This window comes from Tenebrio molitor, chromosome 9, assembly GCF_963966145.1.
Source record: "Tenebrio molitor chromosome 9, icTenMoli1.1, whole genome shotgun sequence".
Lineage (NCBI taxonomy): Eukaryota > Metazoa > Arthropoda > Insecta > Coleoptera > Tenebrionidae > Tenebrio > Tenebrio molitor.
Genome location: NC_091054.1, coordinates 12,350,808 through 12,372,516, shown reverse-complemented (window position 1 = coordinate 12,372,516; position 21,709 = coordinate 12,350,808). Strand labels below are relative to the sequence as shown.

Genomic DNA, 21,709 nt, shown 5'->3' with positions numbered 1-21,709 from the left:
TCAAGAGCATCCAACTAGGGTCACGGCTAGCTGCGACGGTTCAAGAATGTGCCATCAGAAATTAGTTCACTTCGCAAGATTAATTTGCGTGGTAGGTCTTTGTGATAACATTATTGAACAGTTTATCGCTATGCGAAAAATCATAAAGTCCCACTCGTAGATTGTTTCCAAATGAATTGTTGTAAAAGTGGGTCAGAGATATTAATAACAAACGGCGACCAGTCGAAAATCATAATGAAGAGGATTGCAGGAAGGTCAGCTGGCTCTATTGTTTATGGAAAGTAATTTTTGCAAGTTGTACTGTATAATTCTCTCGTCCGGGCCATGTTGGTATGAAAGTGGCGTGGTAGGCCGGACTACAGAAATGCTTGGCTGGTTGCGTACAACGAGGGAACCATTTGCCTGCTAATGCCCTAATCAAAGGTCCCCTATTGTATGTACGAGACTCCAGGGAGTCTCCAGAACACTTTGATGCACTTGTTCACGATTCACGCTTCCATCTCCGCTTTTCATATCTCCAGAACAACCAATTATAACGACTTCCGAAGACTGTGTTCTTGGTTTTTTATTTGGCTATTAGCGGCGACCGTAACTTTGAAACTTGATTTCAAAGTCGCAACTACACACAAACAATAGTAACAAGCGGGAATTGCCAGCTGGCAAATTCCATCCAGGACATACATTTAGCGTCTAATCCAGATTTTTTCTTTTGTAAAATCGTTAGGCGAATATGCATTAAGCTCACGTTTTCCTAATACGATAACGACAATCGTTATTCAGCATCCGTCTGCAGGTCTTTATCAAATCGGTGGATTTGCCGCAACATTCTTACCGGATTCCTTCTTGTTAGGTTTGTTAAAGAACACCAGTAATAATTCGACAGATTGATAGACGTTCCGAGACAATTTCTGTCACGTTTTGTTTAGTTCTCTCGACAAAAATCTTGCTGCCTGATCTACTTAAGACATATTGTCCGTAGCAATGTCAAGCGTTATAATTACCACGAGATAAAAAATAAATCAGACTGATAAATAATCGCGCAATATGAGTAGCGGAAGCGAGTGCTTTCCTGCGCCATTGTTCCGGTCAGCGTAATAATTCCGGGTTACTCGTTAAACGCGAGCTTTTTGTTGTCGAGTGGCGCCCTCACATTTAATCTTTGACTCGACAAAGCTTTTATAATTAGACCGTGTCCTTTGATTGTGTTTGAATTACAACACACCAAATCGCTCGTTAAATTCATCAAATCCAATCAAATTCCAAGTTAATCTTGTATTTGCGTTAGGAACAAGTACACAACATTGTACCAGATTGCGTCGTTCTGATACGTTTACGGCGTCATCCGAGAAGACGTAAAAGTGTCGCCGAACAATGAGGCGTTGTTTGTGTAAAAGTATTTTTAAAATATGTCCCGTATCATCTACAACGATATAGTTTACACTTCTTTCAATTAACTATCTTTAGATCTTAAAGAGTCGGTCGTTAACAGCACAACGAGTCGATTTCTTTGATACAAAGCACTTTCTTAGGCCATTAGGAACTTCCTTTATTTTTTTAAAGTTTCCCGGATCTGTGTTCTTAAACTTTTTACGAACAGTAAGTGAAATTGTCGATGTACAAATGTACTTTCATCTCTTCCAAAAGTAAATTACTGAACGCAGCTCTTCACTGGCGACGTCGCCCATTATTTCCTTTGGTATTTTGACCTCACCTTGAATATTCATTCATACGTGTATAGGTAGGTACCGTACCCCTATGCCCTTCCATAATTAATCAATGTAAGTCATGCGGTACTTAACTCCAGCCGCAGCTGTAATTACACGTCTGAATAAAACTTGAGTAAACATTGAATAAGACAAGAGCTTTGATCTGCTACACTGTAAAAACATCCGGAAATGACGATCAGAAAATCGGAAGCGACAGCTGTAACAACTGAATTAATTGCAGGATCGGTTTGCGCTCGACTCATTTGACAATTTCGTAATTAATGCTAAATGTTTACTATGTCAATGTTTGTTTGCGATGATATGGAGTGAATAGCTAGCCAGTATTGCAGCCAATCGTTAATTATAATTGTTTTATAACGAATCGGTCAGTGTGAATTATTGCACGTTGCCGTAATGTTAAGTGGTTTGGTTTTTGCCAACGGTTAATTACGTATTGTAATTTTCATGGCGTTTTGGATATGAAAAGGGACGCACCAAGGCGTGTAAGCAGAGGATCGCGAATGAAAGTATGACATAGAAGAATGTAAAAAAGAGGAAAATATGACATAGAAGAATGTAAAAAACAGTTGCGATACATGAACTATTTCACGATTAAATTGGTATTTATTACGTGTCCTTATTTAAGCAAAGATAATAATAATACATGAAAACATTAATTATTATGTATTATCATTTGATCAGAGAAGTTAAGCAACGCAGCGCGCCGTTAACATTTGGATGGGTGGTCGCCGGGGAAACGGTAATGAAAAAACTGTTTTATAAAAAAATCTAAATCATGTTATGAAAACTAAAGTATTTAGAATTAATCAAAACAAAAAAATTCTCCTGGAATGTGGCAACAAAAAACCTGGATCGCTGCATTCTCTTGTCAATCAGTTTTTTGAAACGTAAAACGCACTTTATCTGAACCCAAAATTGGTCGCTTTCAAGTCTCGGTGTTGTAGCCCAGAGACAGATGTTTTTTAAAGTGTCTTCAAATCTTCAAATAGACGGTGCTATCTGGAGGTGCTAATGGTGTTCTGCAGCACTTGATGCTTGATCTCGGAGACCAAAAATCTACATTAAAGCAAAGCCGACTACAATTTAAATGTTATTTTATTGTCGTTATGGCAGTCTGTAAAAAATCAAAAATCTAAAAAATCATCAATTTATTTGAGTATTGTTTTTTTGAAAGTATTTTGTTCGATACCTCCCTAGAAAGCGAGTGTGTATCCATAGTTATCAGTGGGTGAAGGCTTCTCTTTCGTTCACTTAACTTTCGCTCATCGTTTTTGGCTCACTGTCTTTCACTCACTGGTTTTCTTCACTCGTAAAATTTTCTAATTCTTTCTGATAACGTAATTTTGATTTTTTAGCCAACATTTGGTACTTCGCGGCACGTGAATACAAAGTTACAGACTCACTTTTTAAGAAAGTATCGAACAAAACCAAATACAGCACTCGAGAGTAAGGCCGCTTTCGTTCACTTGAATTGCATCGTCCACGAAGCACGCACGCAATTCGCGTGAACGAAAGCTTTGCCTTCAACACTCTTACTATAAATAACTATGTATTTGCAATGTAAACTCAGAAAACGTTTGCGGGTTATCAAATTTCGCAAAAGATAAATGCGGTGTCTCTTAAGGTCCAATACTTCGACGCACTCTGTTTCATCAAATCTATTTTAACGTCTTTTTTAAGAGAACGAATTGTTATTTCATCAAAGGACAATACAACATTGTTTTGTTAAGATAACTCATGGAATTTTGAATAGAACAATAGTGGAACACACGTTTGTTTGATTGACAATAAATGTAGATAAAACGATATGTTCACTCTTTGTTTTGTAGAGATTAAGGAATTTATAGATATCGGACACAAGTATGTCGTTGAGAAGCATTCTGTCAAGCACCTGGGTGTTGTGTGATACAAAAGTCTCAAGCACAGTATAATTCATAGGTGCTACGGTAAAAGTTCTTATGTGAAAAAAACATTGTTGAAATACTCAACAGAGCATAGTTTTATCGTTAAATTAGTATGCAGTGATGTAACAGAAGAGAAGGAAAGATTTAGGAGCGCATGTTTGAATTTTTATGTTTCTCTTTCCTGAAAAATTAATTTTTTGACATGTCTACATTCAAAATTGTTCAGAAGTCTGATCTATCTTTTCAAATAAATGAGAATATAATTATAATTGCAAATAACATATGGTCTGATTGATCATGCTCTCGCTCCATCATATTTGATGTATTGCATCCTGTCATGTAGGACATCCACAAAACCAATTGGATACCATTACAAAATATATTCCAGAATAACAGCCACGAAAGAATCTATTTATCGAACACTGTTGTGTAGTCGAACTACCAATAGATTTTCTAAAAAATTTGTTCTACTATAGGACTTACTAAAAAATTCACAAAATTGATACATATTCTACTTTCTACGTGTTTCAACTTGTCATCTGCAGCATTATGTCAACAAGTTCCCAGTCTTATGAAAAATGGAAAGGAAAAATATTCCAAGAAGGAAGTTTAATTTATTTAAATATTTTCTCTAATATTTATGCAACTGTGGGGAACTTATATCCGAGTTCAGAAAATACTTGTGGATTCAGAAAAAAACCTAGAAACAATTTCAATTTGTAAGGAAAATATCCTGCCTCAAGACAGCAATTTATGGTACGAGTAATAATTTATCTAAAGCAAAAGAACAAAGTTTCAACATTTTGGCACAAATGCCATCCATCAATTCCACATGTGTTTGACTTCAATGTCAGTCTTTTACTTTCTTCTTGATACGAATAAAAAATATTCAAGGCTGCAATATGAGAGTTTAATGTTTTAATTTGGCTTAGAACAGATTATGATTAATGATATGAAATGTTTTGAGAGGTTCAACAACACAAGTCTAATAATACTTAATAAGTGGGGTGGACGAGCTATGGAATTATTTAAACTGAAGCTATAAAATCATCTAGTTAAAGTGATTTTTTTTAGTTGGTCTAAATGTGAAAATACTGTTTCTAGATGAAGAACGAACAAAAATTAATTTGTCGTAGATTTCTCGCCTCGAGACAGCAGTGGCAGAAATCTAAAAGAAAACAAGAAAGTTTAAGAGATGCCTTCGATTCCATAAACGTTCAACTTTAATTTAATTATCGCCTGTGTCGACAAAAACTAAAAGAACTTTTGAAGGTATTGTTCTTGTGAATCAGTCTTGACAGTAGTTATTAAGAGACGTGGGTAAATTTCAGAATGTGCATTGGCAGATCTATCAGTGCAGTGCAAATATGATAGTGTTGGGGAAAATTAGACTTCGTAGGAGTAAGTTTGGAGGCGCGCCCTCCATGCATGAAATTTATTTATTTACATTTTCTTTCGCTCGAATTCCTAGCACGAAAAACTAAACAAGACCTCTAAGGATTTCGCCGTCCTAAATAAACATTGTCTTCTACACTGATTGTGCACAGTCCCCTCTCCGTGAATTACTCCGGAACACTCCGACACTCCACCGCAACGTAGGCTATACACGAAATTTCACTTGAAATTTGCACATCTAGTTACCACTTCAAGTATACTCATGAATGTTTGATAGGCCCTCTCAGAAGGCGCTGAAATATTTATGCGACAACTGTTCGTTAACGAAAGGTGAAAACAGATTATCCCCGAGGATTTTTCATTAATCACCTTAGATGTAGGGATTTTTTGAGACGCCCGAAGCTGCGTTAAGCCCCACGGCAGATGAGAACCTAAAAGCTGAATTGACATTAAATTGTATTAAATCATAAACACGCTTTTCATAAAATGAAACCAATTACTTGAATGCTGCGAAGAATATTGAGTGAAGTAGTTATTGAAGAAGTTGCTAGAGCAACAACGGGGACTGAAAGCCGTATTCAGAGTTTGCAGGTGACATGGGAATTTGAACATAAGGAGCTTGAAGGGCTGTTTTAAACCGAAAATTAGGGCAACTTCGGAGCGCACCAACGTTACGTGCATTTCAGACTATCGCGCAGGTAATTACCTGTTTTCTCTATTTACAGCGGACGTTGTTTTCCAAGATCTAACAAGAACATTTTTGATTGGGTTAGTTTAAGGTCCCGGCACAGTCGCCGACTGTGTTAACTTTCAATTAAGGAACGTGTGGGTCGTTTTCCGACTTGGTGATGAATAAACAGGAACAATAGTTTGAGAACAGTGGCGGTGTCGTATTACCCAAAGGAAGGTACGAGGATACGCCGCCATCAAGATCCGGTCCTTTTGAAGTCGGATCGCCCTAGCTAGTTGTCGATTTTATGGAGTCGTGAACTCGCTAACTGTGCACGCTGCAGTTTACCAGTAATGAGGACTATCATAATATTACACAACAGCTTGTTACTAGGTACCTATACAGACTTTATGACAGTTTTGATAACATTACTTGATGGAATATTTTGGTTCGAAAAACTCCTGTTGGCATAATTGGTACAAAGTAGTCGATGAGGAAAGTGACAAAGTCTAAGTTTGAGTGGAAATTGAAGCAGCACAGAATTTACATATAATGAACACTAATTACGAAAGCAATTTCATCTTCTTTGAAATGGAAATAATTAGTGGTGATCTTACTAACAATTATCGCATAAGTACTCCACTCTTGGACAACTTCCAACAACGAAATTAGAACCAATTGCGACTACTGTTTATCATTTTGCAACATACTATGTAGACGATTTTAATAATGAATTACAATTCTGCGGTGTAACGGATGAAGTTATAGTCGACAAATTTAAGTATCATTAGCTGACATGAAATTTGCTTTATGTCAGTGATAAACATATACACTTTGCTCTTTTTCATTAATCTGCGTCAAAATAATATGAGGATGACAACACTCTGCTCATATACAAGGTGATTCACGAGTAATAATGAGCCCGACGGAATTGAAAATGCAACCCACAATATATCTGGAACGTAGAGCTGGATATGGACGCGGTAAATATGCAGCTTTACGTATATCTAAAAACGCATAAAAATGATTGTAATTTTGAATTAAATCAAGGCATCTTTATCAAATGAAATTAAAATCAGATTTAATAATCTAAACATTAACAGACAATCCTTGATGGACTCAATGACGTCAGTTGATGTTAAAGACCATCTTTATATAAAATTGCTTGAGAATTACAATGATAAGGTAATCAACAAGCAGCACTGTTGGAAAAATAAACTAATCAAGTGTGATTCTGCGAAACATGAAAAATAATAAACCAGTTATGTAAAGATTGTGGCATTAAAAATGAGGCCTTCAGAGAGTCCGGGAAAGTAAATATTTTTGTATTGTTGGATCAAATGAATCGGCAAAATTAGGTCTTCTCTACTTGACTCAGAGTTACCACAACAAAAGAACATCAACACACTTTTTATGTCTGATGTTATTGAAACCGAAATGTCACAGGCAATAAACTCGCTGCAAACTGCCAGACTTTGACAGTATAATATCGAAAGTCTGAAAATTTTGCCCAATATTTTTATAGCTGTTTATTATTTCATAAGTTAAATTTTCCACCACTAAACAGCTGTTTATAAGGAGTTAGACCTACTTTGGTTGTTATTGTTATTGGAAGGAGTATTCGAAAGAATTATACAAATGGGGTTAATTAGTTATTTTTAATGGTGTACATTGTGATGTGTGAGGCGCTTCTAACTGGAAAAACACATCAATTAGTAACTCCTGTAGCGATTTTTAAATTTTTTTGACAGACTTTGATTCTATACAAAATTTACAGAATGTTCCAACAAAGAGATCGGCTTAAAATCCTGTTGTAAGCTACTTATCTAATGGAATATTATTAATTATCTATTAGTTGCTATAAATGGGATAATACTCGTGCACGATGAAGAAGCTTAAAGGGGTATCTCTCAAACTACAGTACTAGAACAAATTCTATTTTATGACTGCTATAACGTCTCTCAAAAGAATAATTATTTTATTACCAGATAATACAATTTGTGAAGATTACTCATAAGATGTCTAGAATTATTTGGAAGTCGATTTGAATGGCCCTAGGTGAAACTATGTAGATATTTACTCCTTGCAAGGGAGGAAATATTTACTCCCAATGTATAACTTCTATTTATTTTTTAGAAAAAACCCATTGAAACATAAATGAAACTTTCTCAAAATCGAAGCATCAAAGTAAGCACACTTGCCGTTGCCAAAAATATGTTTAATAAACAGTTTATTTTATCCTCGCTGGTTGCGTCTCGTTTTTGAAGAACAGATTCCGGTAGTTAAGGGAATCGTGCTCCAAGATATCATCGAGGAAGTTAAAGCGGCATAATTGAATTTATTACCAAAAAGAGCTGGGGAGAAGTACGAAAGGGAGCATGATTTATTCACAAAGTCGATGACTGAAAGAATGCAAAAAAGAAAGATGGCATTTTGGTTTATTTTCAAGCAAGTCGAAAAAAAAAATTAGTTATGTGCTTAAAAAAACGTTTTGACAGATTTTCAAAAAATATCAACTCAAAGTTTTTATTACTTCCTGGACTTTCGACCCTAAAATAAAATACATACTTTCGTAGAGAAATAGAGTATAGGATGAAAATCGCTGGTGGGAACACTCTATAGGGCAAGTCACATAAGGCTTATTTCTTAATTTATTTTGTACGCAACCAAAAATACTAATGACGCTGACTACTTGATACCATTTATAATGTGATTTAATTTAGTAATCAACGTAGGTATGTAATTTGGCTAAAAATGTCACAATGACGTTTTCCTGTTCTGATTAATGAAATCAAAAATTAAATTCATCAACTGTCATTTTGACATTTTTAGCCATATTACATACCTACGTGGATCACTAAATAAAATCACATTATAAATGGTATCAAGTGGTCAGCGTAATTAGTATTCTTGGTTGTGTACAAAATAAATTCAGAAATAAACCTTATGTGACTTGCCCTGTATATTCTGCTTGAAAACTATTAAGAAGTATTTTTTTCAGACGATACAGGGCATTTCACGAGTGATAATGAATCCAACGCAATTGAAAATGCAACCCACAATACATTTCCAAAGCAAACCTGGATATGAACGCGGAAATGTCCAGGTTTACTGTGCACATGTATTGTGGGTTGCATCTTCAATTCCGTCGGGATCATTATCACTCGTGAAATATTCTGTATAATACATATTAATGAAATAAAAGTTTAACGAATTTTCTAAAAATAACTTAAAAATTTTTATTTCCTAGACTTTCGACCCTAAAACAAAATACTTTCATAGAAAAAAATGTACGCACCCAGGTCGTAGAGCAAAATCGCAAATGGGAACATTCTACTTGAAAACTATTAAGAAGTATTTTTTTCAGACAATACAGGTTTTTTTTTACGAATGATAATGAATCCGACGCAGTTGAAAATGCAACCCACAATACATTTGCAAAGCAAACCTGGATAAACGCGAAAATGTCCAGGTTGCTGTGCAAATGTATTGTGGGTTGCATTTTCAATTTCGTCGGGCTTATTATCACTGCTCACTGGTGAAATATCCTGTATAATAATTGCAAATAATACAATAACATAATATTAGGGTATATTGTGATCTCAATATTAACAAATCTGCCGAAAAATTATATAAAAAAATGCAAATCTTTGATGGATTCGTGAGATAGGAAAATAATTGAACCAAAAAACTTTTTGTACCTAGTTTCAAGAGTTTTCATCTAGATTAAAAAACAGTATTATGTAATAGTTGTCAAAGAACTCGAACTTTAACTTGAATTATGGGAACATTATTATTTGACACTTTTTTGAGCAAAGGACCACTCGGTCCAACAGAGACTATCTGATTTACAAAATTGAAAGGTCTGTTTATTCGTCCATTATATGCTTCTTTACTTAACACTTTGAACAATAGGAGCTGAATTATAACGTTCGGGTTCTCGGACGACTATACAAAGTTTTGTTTTTTGGAATTTGGAATTTGGAATTTCTCGATTAATTTAATTGAATACATATAAATTAGTACAATTATTTATTCTTTCAAATGTGAAATGTGAGTTCTTAATTATCGCTACATGGTTGGAAACTATTGCTGAAATTAATGCAGATACGAGTATAAAGACTAAAGTCATGCAACATTCAATTTTGTTTTCTATAAGCTCGGAACCTTAATTATGAAATATGAAGTGGACTGTAGGTACATAAAAAGCATCCAAATCAGTAAACGTAAATGAATCATTGAACGTACGGTCCATGAAAGCTGGAACTTGCAAGCACGCAACTCTCTCGTAATATGCCGTACACCTACCTCCACAAAGCGAATATAAAACGTTCAGGCACCGTAATCCTGCCCAGGAAAGGGGGATTAACCGGAGGAGGGTGCGTAATTTACTTCTCTTTACGACTATGAGGGACAGCCCCCTCTTGCGTTTCCAACAAATTCAACTTAAATTCCGTTTGTTGTGGAAAGCCAAAAGATAATTAAAGAATCGTTTCTTTGTCGAGGATCAAGAATTCGACATCAAAAGCTGTCTCTGGTCAGCAACTGGACTGTGAGGGTTTTTTTTATCGATACAGAAAAGGGGAATAACAAGAACGCTGGAAAAATTCGACGAGTCGGATCGAGGCGCAAGGGTAAAGACTTTGTAGAATATACGCGAGGTTTCACGCCCAATAAAATAGGGGAAGGCAAATGATCCGTTCAAAGAAGATGCGAGATCTGTTCTAAAACTAGAGTGCTGAAACGAAAATATATCTCTCTTAGGGGAACACCAGGAGAAAGATCGCTACACCAAAACCGGTCAAGTTTAAAAGTGACATTTAAAAAATTTGTTCTGACCACCAGATTGTGACCAGGATAAATGTCACTAAAATGGCGAGTTGCAACAAAATCGAAACGCCGTTTTGTATCATATTTTTGCTTCGTAATCAATTTATTACCGCGTAATATGACGTGAGGCACAGATGGCGTTACCATTAATACGAGCCGTGGGAATCATCAATCTTCCTACGGCCTCATCGTGCTCGGTGGTCGGTTTAAGGGAGTCTGCAGTATTGAGACGGAAATATTTCAAATGCTCAGTCGTATTTATATATTTTTCCGGCAGTCGCCTCCCAAGTTTATAATAAAATAAAACCCAGATTAGAGCCGCACTTTTGTAAAATATAACGCGAGGGCATTCACTCGCATTAACGTAGATAAATGTTTAACGCATGTCTAAAGTTACTTAACGAGGTTAGTTAGCCAGGTTACAACAATGGACTTCCGCGTTTGCTTCTTGATTGGACTTATCAAAACTATCAACTATGTAATTAAAATTCGCGAATATTTTTTTGGCTCTAAGTAAGTCTTTACAACCCTAAATTGGGTCGAGTCTCTGTCTTGGGTATAGCACGTAGCGCGGAATTGTTTATGTCGTCTATATTTTCAACGAAATTACTCTCAAACGAACTGAAATCCACTCGCGGACCATAATCCTTATCAATAGCTGCAGATCCGACAGAGGGCTCTGTGCCGTCGGTTTTGATGCCACCAACCACAAGACGCACACAAAATGCTTTCGCATTATCATAATCCGGAATAACAAGTTCCCGAAGGCGGCGCTGAAATAAATGACACTCGAGGAACAAGCTTTTGTTTGTTTTTAAGAACGATGATGGCTTGCGATTTTTTTGACAACTTGTTAAAAAAGCAGATTTGATGGTCAGAAGTAATTTTCAGTTCCTAGAGAGGATAATCCATCCGAACTGCAAAGAAGGGTCTCCGGAGAAAAGGGTTGGAGCAATAGTGGCTTATTTTAAAACATAGGATTTGACAGCTAAAAACTTTCTCTTTTCAAGAAGCCTGTTTTTAAACGAACTAATTATTTAGAGATCATCAATTATTAGGAATATTGAATGGGAAAGTTTCTCGGGGAAAAGTTGCTACTGCCAGAACTAGGTAAAAAGGTTCTAATCCTTGAAACACCAAGAAATACTTAGGCCAGAATAAATTTGAAAAATTGACTCTGGCTTTTAAAGTAATTCTATTGGGTTATTATTACAAAATGAAAAGTGTCGATAAAAGAACGTATGTCAAGAGTCCTGTGGCATTGTGAGGCTGTGTAATTTTATTGTATCTAACTATGTCGAGGCGTTCAAGCCGTGAAATCAGATGTCACAGTCAAATGTCAAATTATTAAATCAGCGACAGTTGTGAGTTCGACGTTTTTCTTGTTTTGTTTGTGGTTTTCTTCAGTTTTTCTATATTCTAATTACTTTTCATCTTGATTAAAAACCCGTCATTAATGGACTTACATAACCTCTATTTGGATTCGAATTCCACAAGACTTGATATTATAAATTATTGTAGTCGAAGCAGGCCATGTCCGTGTTATGAAATTTTTGCCGCTTTCAGTGAACTGTCAATTTTTGTCGCTGTCACTGTCATTTTTTAGTGAAAAGAGCGGTGATGAGAGTTTTATTTATTTTTTTTTTTAATTAACGGTTGAATCCAAAAATATTGAATTGTTTTGCATCCAATTCAACTCCTGTGTGTGAAAGGTGTGTACTCACTTATTCACACCATTTTGATGTTTTTTAAATGGAGCGGCAACCATAAATTTTACATTCAGTTTTTACGCCTGCTTGGAATACAATCATTTAGAATAACCCTCTAAATAAGTACGTTCTTTTATAGACACTTTGTAGATGTTTTAACGTTCTAGTGTGCTGTGGAAATTTGTAGTATACCTAGAGTATCTCTAAAAAATTATTATGAATTATTGGTTGCCTAACGACAAGGGGCGTGAAGATAATGTAATCTAAAAATAAACAAAATTGCCACCAATAACAACTAACGTCACCAGGTAGCCTAAAAATAGACTTGGCTTCCTTAACTGTAAGTTAAAGTACCGTAATTTTCACTTTGAAAAATAATAATTAATGAAAACTGCAAAGTGACAAGTGAGAGTTGTCAAATGTCAAATTTACAAATCCAGGACAGGGTATAAATACACTTATGCATATAAATGGCTGCCAAGTAGGATATTATAAACATTTATGATAACCCTGTAGAAAGGAGAAGTGTGGGAGAGGTGCATTCATAGCAGTTGGTCACGCTAACCACATTTTAGGTAATAAATACAATTTTTGGAAACGATCCAACCAACACTGACTGCCTTGAGCACTTTACTCGTGAAAAAATTCTAAAATATCTTCCCCAATTTTATTCTCAATCCTTTAAGTCATTATTGATTTCTTGTACTGTAAATTTTTGTGAATGTTGAAAGTGCATTTCTTGTCCTTTGTAATGATTGCTCTGTAGATAAAGACTTTTGTCGCATTAACCATAAGATTAAAAATGTGGTTACAACAGAGAAAATTATGCCAAAAATTATGTCAAAATCTGAGTCTGAAATTGGAGACTTTCATTCTATCAAAACAATTTACTTTACTTATTAAAAAATAATTACTATAATTACTGAGTAAATAGTAATTATGGTGGCTTAAAAATTACAAAATGTAATTTTTTTCCAAAGTAGGTAATGTAAATGAGTAAATGAAATATTTACCAGTACCAGTTCAAATAAAACTAAACATTCTTTAGCTTCCAGATTACGTATTAAATCTCCATATTCCGTCGAACGCTTTTTTGCAGATCATCATTTACGGTTTAAAAGAATTCGTGCAGAATTTTTGATGTTCACCACGAATTTATTTGTAGGTGTGGCAAGAGTAAAGTCCTCAAAGAAAAAAAATACCGAATTATAATCAAAAATATTTAAGGTTATCTGGAAAAAAGATCAAGTACTGCTATTAAAAGTTTGTAAATTTACTTATGCCTTTGGTTTCAACAAGTGCTTTAGGCCAAATAGTGCCAATTATGTCCAAAATGAAAAATACACCAATAATTTGATGTTTATTTATTAAAACAATCACGAGTATACAGAGTATTTCAGGAGTGATAATGAGCCCGACGGAATGGAAAATGCAACCCACAATTCATTTCCACAGTTAACGTGGATATTTCTTTTTTTATTTAAAAAACATAAAACATGCTTAGCTGTGCAGTTTCGAAAGTTTTGACATACACGTCATTCGCTTGGTTACATGAAATTGTAAAAAAACGAAAAGTTTTTGGGAAAATGTCTGCATAAAAGCGCAACGACAGAAGCATTTTTATTACATTCGCCATAAATCAAAATCATATCTGTGTTCTTATCGTTCGATTATATTTTAATCGTCGTATTTTAACTTTTTCATAAATGTCAGTGGTGACAAATAAAATAATGGATTCATTTTAATACAATATGATATTTAAAATATCCACTTTCACTTTGGAAATGTATTGTGGGTTGCATTTTCCGCCGGGCTCATTATCACTTGTGAAATACCTTGTATGTTTACTATAAATTATTTTTATAGTCGTATTGGCGCCGCCCCTAAAAATGAATTCCAAGTCGGTCCAAGCGCCTAGGAAAGTGGCATCCGAACCCCATGCAATTTCATGGCCCGGTTGCTCTTGGCAGATTTACAGGTTATTGTTAAAGCTAAGGTTGGGGTAAAGTCGAATTAAACTTACACGGTGAGCGCACACCAAAAATACCACTCGGCACCTGATTGAGAAAAGGCCAACCAGACGATTAAGATTTATAAACAGTGAAGCCATGTTACGTGAAAATAATTCTAAATATTGTTCATTTAAGTTTCAAAGTGAACTAATGTTTTCATTAAATATTAAATTAACAACAGACCAGTTCCACACCGACCCTGTAGTACTGTTTAGTGAGGGACAAATTATTCAGTAGAGAGTTAATTAAAATATCAATGCTTTACACTGTTGCTGAAGGGCTTATGGTTTATTTAATGGGAATTTGTTGGAACAGCAGCGTTCGAAAATTTCGTTCTGCTGTGCTGAATTGATAAAAAGGTATAAGCAAGAGCGGAATGCGTCACTGGATGAGGTGGAAGACGCCTAGCGATTAAATTTAATGATTAAAATAAATGAAAAATCGTAAGGAGCGTTGACTAAATCCTAAGCAAAAACTTTACAGCGTTAATAACTTCGAGAAGAATAATAAACATTTTTGACTTCAACTGTTGTTGCAATAGGAATTATATTAAGAAAATTTGAATACCGTAAAGCTAGAATCTCTTTCACCCGAAGTCACCCACAAACAATTGAATCGTTTGCGTCTAAACCGTTTTATTTAAAATTATCCCGGAGTTTGCGCCTCCGCAATAAAGAAAAATGATGAGCGTTGTTTGTTCCGGTACCGAATCTCGTTTATCTCTTCTGCCTTCCTATATTCCGGTATTTGTCACCCACGTAAGATATCGTTATTTGCAAGGCGATGTGTTAACAGTGGTTGTCTCGTTATCAGTGTTCACGAAAGTTCCTTCTTCACCGAACTGTTGATATTCGCGGAGTTGAACCGTTATCTTGAAACAAATTCTCTTCAAGTCGAGGAGTTTAATGTGTTGCAAGTTGCAAGCGAGCTCCACACACATAGAAAATGTTTCATTTGGAATTAAGGTGGAAAGGAGAGATCTGTGAATCAATAAAACACGAACAAATGTATACAAAATTCACATGGTGTCAAACTTCACACCAAAATACAAGTTACGGCAGCATTTCAGTGTGTACATTTGTCACATTGTACTTAATGTATCAGTGAACTTCAGGAGTTGTTGGAGTAGCTGCCGGCGGCAATTACTGCTGTGAATTATAAATGATGGACTTTCAAGTTGTTGCGGTCCGATACTTGGAGTATTTATTTTAGTATTTCTGATGTTACAACTACAAAAAATGTATCAAACCTAACAAATGAAAATAAGAATTAAATTAAAAATTAACCACTGACGCTTAGGTGAGCGAGCTCCCTACACCGCCATGTACTCGGCCCGGATAAATATTACTGCGCAGCTTTCTCAAGTTATACCCTAATAAAATAAAGTGAAGAACACAATCAGGAATTTCCCCGTTCTTTCAAGAAAATCGATTCATTAGTTTTTGAGTGTATTCAAATCGAGAACCCCAGAGACAGACAAGAACTTTAAAAACACAGGAAGTTGGAAAATTTGTTTAAATATCGAAATAACAGACAGACGCTGGAATTTGATTTAGATGTATAGACAGTTTGTTGTACTTGTCATGAATTTAGAAGAAAAAAAAAATACTTTTCAGACACAGAACTTTGTTTGTAAAAATGTATTGAAGTGAAAACTTCTTTAGGCACGCCACATAGGTACATTTTATTCCCGGGCAGGGAATTAGTTTCATGCGACACGGTAAAATCGTTCGCAGCATTAGCTAAAAATCGGCAAATCGTTCGCAGCACGACACGGCAAGCTAAAATTAAGGGAGGCGAGCGAAAAACAATCAACTGTGCGTCACTTGTCAATTTTAAATTTTCATTGTACGTTGTGTTGTGGCCTGACTGACCTCAGTGCAGAGCTGCAGGAGTAACTGTATATGTACAGAGTGATCAACAAGAATCCAAATCAGAGCAAGCGTTGCAAATTATCGGTCACGTCGTAGCAAAATCATATGCACATAAGCGGTCAAAACATGGGCGTAGACAATTTATGGACTCAAACGCTACTTAATAAAAATGATACTTTATGAATTTTAGACGTTGGAATTATAATTGTGCATTTTATTATTATTATTATTATGATAAGATAAGGGAAACAATTTATAAGATTAACAAGAGCAACATTTTACATTTGTAAGAGTAAGTAAATTATCATCTTTATTGCCAAACGCGACGCTACTGGTACGGCGATTCTTCGTTGAAATGTCACATTTCAAAATTCAAGGTTGTTGTTGTTGACAATTTAAGTGATTTAACCTAGAAAACAAATCTTCGATTTTGGCAAAGTTTACAGACGTTTATTGATGTTGTAAGCAATAATTATCCCAGAATAAGTTGTAAAATGGGTTTTACCATTAAAGAGAAGGCATTTTTATTAGATTATGTTCGAAAGAGGGTGAAACAAGAAAATGAAGACTGGCCTTACTTTGTACCCCCCCTTACACCGAAGAATTTTAAGCCAGATGTCCGAACCTGATGGTATTGGTTATCAACAAGTTTATCAATGTCTTAAAATTATAGTGCCCAATTTTACCAAATCATAACCCATCATTAAGAAGAAGTCAGGTCAGTCCTTAATTCAAATTTTAGAAATGGTGCAAAATGTTCAACAAATTATCAAGGAACATCCCTCAACTTCCATAAGGCGTTTAAGACAACAAGTTAAATTGTGTTATGGCACTTATCAGAAAATTTTTAAGAAGGATATTAATTTGTTTCCCTTTGTGTGTTGCAAGAAATAAAACCCACACATTACCCTAAACAAATTGACAGCTTCATAAGGGTTTTTGAAATTATGAGAGGCAGGCGAGTTTGATTCTGTCTGGACCACAATGGAGAACATTTTGAGCAGTTTTTGTGAAAACTTATTTTTTGACCTTGGTGTAATTTAAATGTTTTATCCAACATTCAATAGTAATATCGTGTTTTACTAGTTAGTTTTAATTGAGTAAACTGGGCTATAACTAGTCTGTTGTTTTAACCCACGTTGCCATTTGCACCGTGGGTTATAACATACATAACCCACGTTGCCATTAGCACCGTGGGTTATTAACGTTCATAACCCATCGGGAGCAGAATTTCATCAATAATGTCATTATCTAAAAATTTTGGAATATTGGATAAAACGTTGTATGGCATACGTGGGTTATTAAGTACTACCCACTCGAGGTAATAACCTACTCGGGCAAGCCCTCGTAGGTTACAAATACCTCTCGTGGGTAATATCTTAAATAACCCACTTATACCATAAATAACTATTAAACACTGCTAGAAAAGATACGAGTAAGTTCTCAATTACCCAAAAATTAGAGAATAATAACTTTTACACTTACAGAAAACAACAAAACAAAGAATTGTGAAAAATAATTATTTTTAAAATTTTATAATTCAAGATTGTGCCTTATGAAGGAATTTTGTGTAACTGTTTGTTTTTTCCTTAATCAATAATAAATAATAATTAATTATAACTTGCTTTTAAATCTATTATTCATGAATTACAAAAAATTTATAAAGGCAATTAATGATAGATTTTTGAGAGGTAGGCAACCAACAAAACGAGTGTCCACAGCAAGTAAATAAAAGCGGCTGATCCATGATAGAAATACGTTTCGATAAAACAAAAGATGAGGTAGCACTCTTGATTTGGTTTCTTGGTGATCACTCTGTATACTATCTATATACATGATATTTCACGAGTGATAATATTTCCGAAAAAAGCTGGCTACTGTCATTAAAATGTCCGGCTTTTTTTGAAAATGTATTGTGGATTGAATTTATTATTCTGCCAGGTTCATTATCGCTCGTGAAATACCCTCTATAGTTTTATATAATATAAACGATAAAGACACGATAAATATTGTAAGTTTACAGAATGAATGTAGGATTTAATACGTAATTCTCAATCATATGGCTTCAACAATTCATCTATTGGAAAAATTTGTATAGCAAAATGTGAAGAGGAAAATGGACAAATTATCATAATACAGGGTATTGGTATTGCTATGAAAACTTGTGTTGTGTTCAATATCATCGTCAAGAAAATAAAACTTAAACATCCAAACCTAACCTCACAAATTTTGCCAGAGTGTACCTCTACAAGCGGACGTATTTGCAGTGAAAAATACAGATTTTTTATGTTTATTTAAAAACAGCATTGGATTTAAATAATATTAATTATTTATACCTTGTTCCTTATTCCTCCAAGTACTATCTTCACTTCTGTCGTGCGGTCTTAAGCGCACACTCTTTTTTATTATTGTTAAAATGAGTATTATGTGACCTGAAGTGCAAGCAAAGAACACCAAAGAAAATCGATCAAAATTTGTTTTTATTTTATTTTCATAGAGCAAAGCGTCGTTTTAAATAATTTTATAAATCAGAAAATGACAGACGGCAGCACAATGCGCAGTATGTTCTATTCATAAATCATAATTATGCAACTAATTAAACTGGAAGTACAACACTATTCAGACATTTATTATTACGTGAAACGTACAAAATAATTATGCTACATAAAAAATAGTGCAAGCTAAAACAGTAGAGTGGAAATTGAAAATGTGTTTTGCTCCAAAACCTAATTGCAAAGCGATGTTTAATTTATTTGATGTTTATTATACGAGTTTTACATCAGCACATTTCAGTTTTCAAATTAGTTGTTTGCAGCCCGAGAAATGAAAATTCCCCTCACGCCTTCTTTTATTGCAGATTGTCTGCATCTCCAACTTTATCGGGACTCGAAGGACCGCTACAAGCAGGGTCAAACCAAAGCATCCCTGTCCCTCCAGCAATTCCTGGGCTTAGAGACAGGTTTTACGTTAGATAAGGAATCAAACACAGTTGCCATTCTTTGCCAAGATGTCGTCGTGGTCCTCGCTTTCGATAACAGAGAACGCTTGATGCAATGGCAAGTCAAATTGAGCTCGCACTTGGGGGACGGTCCTCACTTCCTAGTTCTCGTATCGTCTGCCCCTGCGAAATCGCGGTTACCGCCAGGTCCGGCAAGGTTGCATGTCCAAGAAAGAGGATTTTGTTTGACCACCGGAGTTCCTCCCAGAGTGGCAGGCGAATGGTTGATTAGTAACTTGAGGAGGTATGGAGTGGTCGAAGGGAGATTCTGCTTTGAAGGGGGCTCAAGGTGCGGGAAAGCAGAAGGTTTACATGTGTTGCTGACCGATCAAGGTGAAGAAATTACGTCCACGTTGAAGGTCGCAGCTATGGGGCAGCTACACTCGTCGAGGAGGCGACCTGTCTCCAGGAATATGTCAGGTACTTGTTTTTAAAATCAGTCAGAGAGGTTTTTGGAAATAATTATTGTATGAATTTCAGTTATGGACAGTCCTCGACGTCCTGTGCTGCGGTCAGAATGCCGAGCTACAATGGAATTGAGCGATTCTTCGATGTTGTCGCGTGCGGATTCTCCGTACACTGATTTAGAAAGTAATTATGGTTGTGGTGATAGCATATCTAACGACGGATGGGGCGTTCCGCCAATTGAGCGCTGCATGAGCTGCATCAGCAAACTTGGGGCACTGTCTCGATCGTCGACAGCAACAGTGACCATCGCAGCTCCTTGCTGGGAACACACTTGCGACCGACATTCTATCAGTAGTGGTTCGGACAGCAGCGGTTGGAGTCAAGCTGTAACCAAGCCGCCTGCAAGACCTCCAAAACCATCCACTTCTGCGGTGCCGTCGCCCAAGAAACCACCAGCACCGACGCCATCTTGCTACGATAATTACGACATTCCCAAAATTCCTTACCCAGTGGTAAGTACAGTAGAGTCTTGCGGATGAAGCAATTAATCGGAGTCGTTCCAGGAACCAAAGCTAGATGAACATTACGACACCCCACGCAAGCTGAAGGAGTGTTTGTTCGATACAGTCCACAAACCCTGTGGTTGTATAGTTAGAGTTAGGCAACCGGAACCGGAAAGACCTTGTGTTTGTCAACGCCTCATGTCGTGTTGGTCTGGTGAGGAAGATGTAAATGCGCTGTACGCGACCGTCGATATGAGTAAAAAGTGTCAACGCAATCAGCTCGCTGTATCTGCTCCAAACTATGCCAATATAACTCCATTGCCAGTCTCAAACTCGCCATCCACCACTGTTCCTGCTTCCTCCAATTACGAAAACATGGAATTTGCTCAAACGTTGAAGCTGTACGAAAATAGCAAAGAAATAGCCGAAAAAGCTAGGGCCTTGTGCAGCAAGTGCGGCCACGCTCAAGACGACTACCTCATGATGGAGCTTTCCTCGAACAAGCCGGTCCAACCCCACCCGGGCTACATCCCCATGTCGCCAGCTGTGAAACAGCGTCTGGGCAAGGCGCTGTCCAACAGCAACCCCAACTTGGCTCCGGCCTTGGATCGCTCCAACAAGCCTTCGGGTTCTGCCATGCTCCACGCCAACGTTTATCAACGAAAACAGTTACTGGACTCCACCGATAACTTAGACTTGAAGCGGAGACGCTCCAATTCGGCCGACTCGTCAAGTCGCTGTGAAGAACCCGAAACTTCTCCGTGCCATTGCTCCCAATCGATTGCCGTCAGAAGGTCCTCGTCAGTTCCTTGCAAATCAAATCGGGACTCGTCAAGTTCCAACGATTCCGGCGTCTTCGAATTACCTCGCAAAGCACAGTTGTGTACCATTTCCACTTTACCTAGACGGTCTAAATCTTCTGATCCGCTCAGGGATTTGAGTTTTCAATTTAATAAGGCTGATGGAAAGTCCGCCAGTGCTGAAGCGGAAGTTCCTGTCTGTCCGTCGGGATCCACTAGCAGTGGTACTTCTGACATGTCCGATTACTTCGAAACTTTGTCTCTGTCTTCGCACAGTTCCAGTGAGGCGCCGCCGCCGAGTTGTACTCTCAGACCGAGGTCTGGAAACGAATATCTTAGTCTGCAGAGGCTCATCGCACCCGTTCCCGAAGAACGGCACAACTAGTCTTTAAATAGGAAGCAATAATATTAACGGTATCTAGTACAACATACTACTATTAATAATTATTATTATACATGTAATCATTTTCTGTATAAAGTTAATGACTTTATAATAAATTATTCACGAGATAATAATTTGTTGCTTGACTTCAATGCAAAAAGTGTCATATTTATATCGTTTTGTAGTATCATCAAAAGTACTGTCGGAAAATCTTAATTGAAATCATTTTGAAGGGCATTCTTTATTATAAATCATGTATTATAAAGCCGTTTTAGTTTTTGTTATATTTTACCAATGCATTTGTTAAATTTTGTTTCTTGTTTTGTAAATAATAATTTTTGTACCTCAATCGCAAATAAAAATAAGGAATTAGTTTCAAGGCAGCTAAAAAAATTGTGTTTCTGAAATTCACGAAAGAAGGTACTAGGAAAAAATTATTTTGTGTATTAAATTACAGATTGTTTTTGTGTAATTTGAAATAAATAATATTTAAATGA

General features: G+C 36.2%; 1 protein-coding gene and 1 long non-coding RNA gene across 3 annotated transcripts in view; both read left to right on the top strand.

The window, feature by feature from the left end:
• Positions 1-21,709, top strand: part of LOC138138313 (uncharacterized) — a 63,893-nt gene extending 42,184 nt beyond the window's left edge. For both annotated transcript variants that reach the window (XM_069058152.1, XM_069058151.1), the window contains 3 exons: positions 18,979-19,539; positions 19,600-20,039; positions 20,091-21,709. In XM_069058152.1, the coding sequence (XP_068914253.1) occupies positions 19,170-19,539; positions 19,600-20,039; positions 20,091-21,215 (1,935 nt within the window). In that variant the 5' untranslated portion in view covers positions 18,979-19,169 and the 3' untranslated portion in view covers positions 21,216-21,709. The remainder of the gene's footprint in view (positions 1-18,978; positions 19,540-19,599; positions 20,040-20,090) is intronic.
• On the top strand, positions 3,352-7,939 carry LOC138138303 (uncharacterized). The gene is made up of 2 exons (XR_011162004.1): positions 3,352-4,903; positions 4,963-7,939. It is a non-coding gene; the product is annotated as an uncharacterized lncRNA (long non-coding RNA).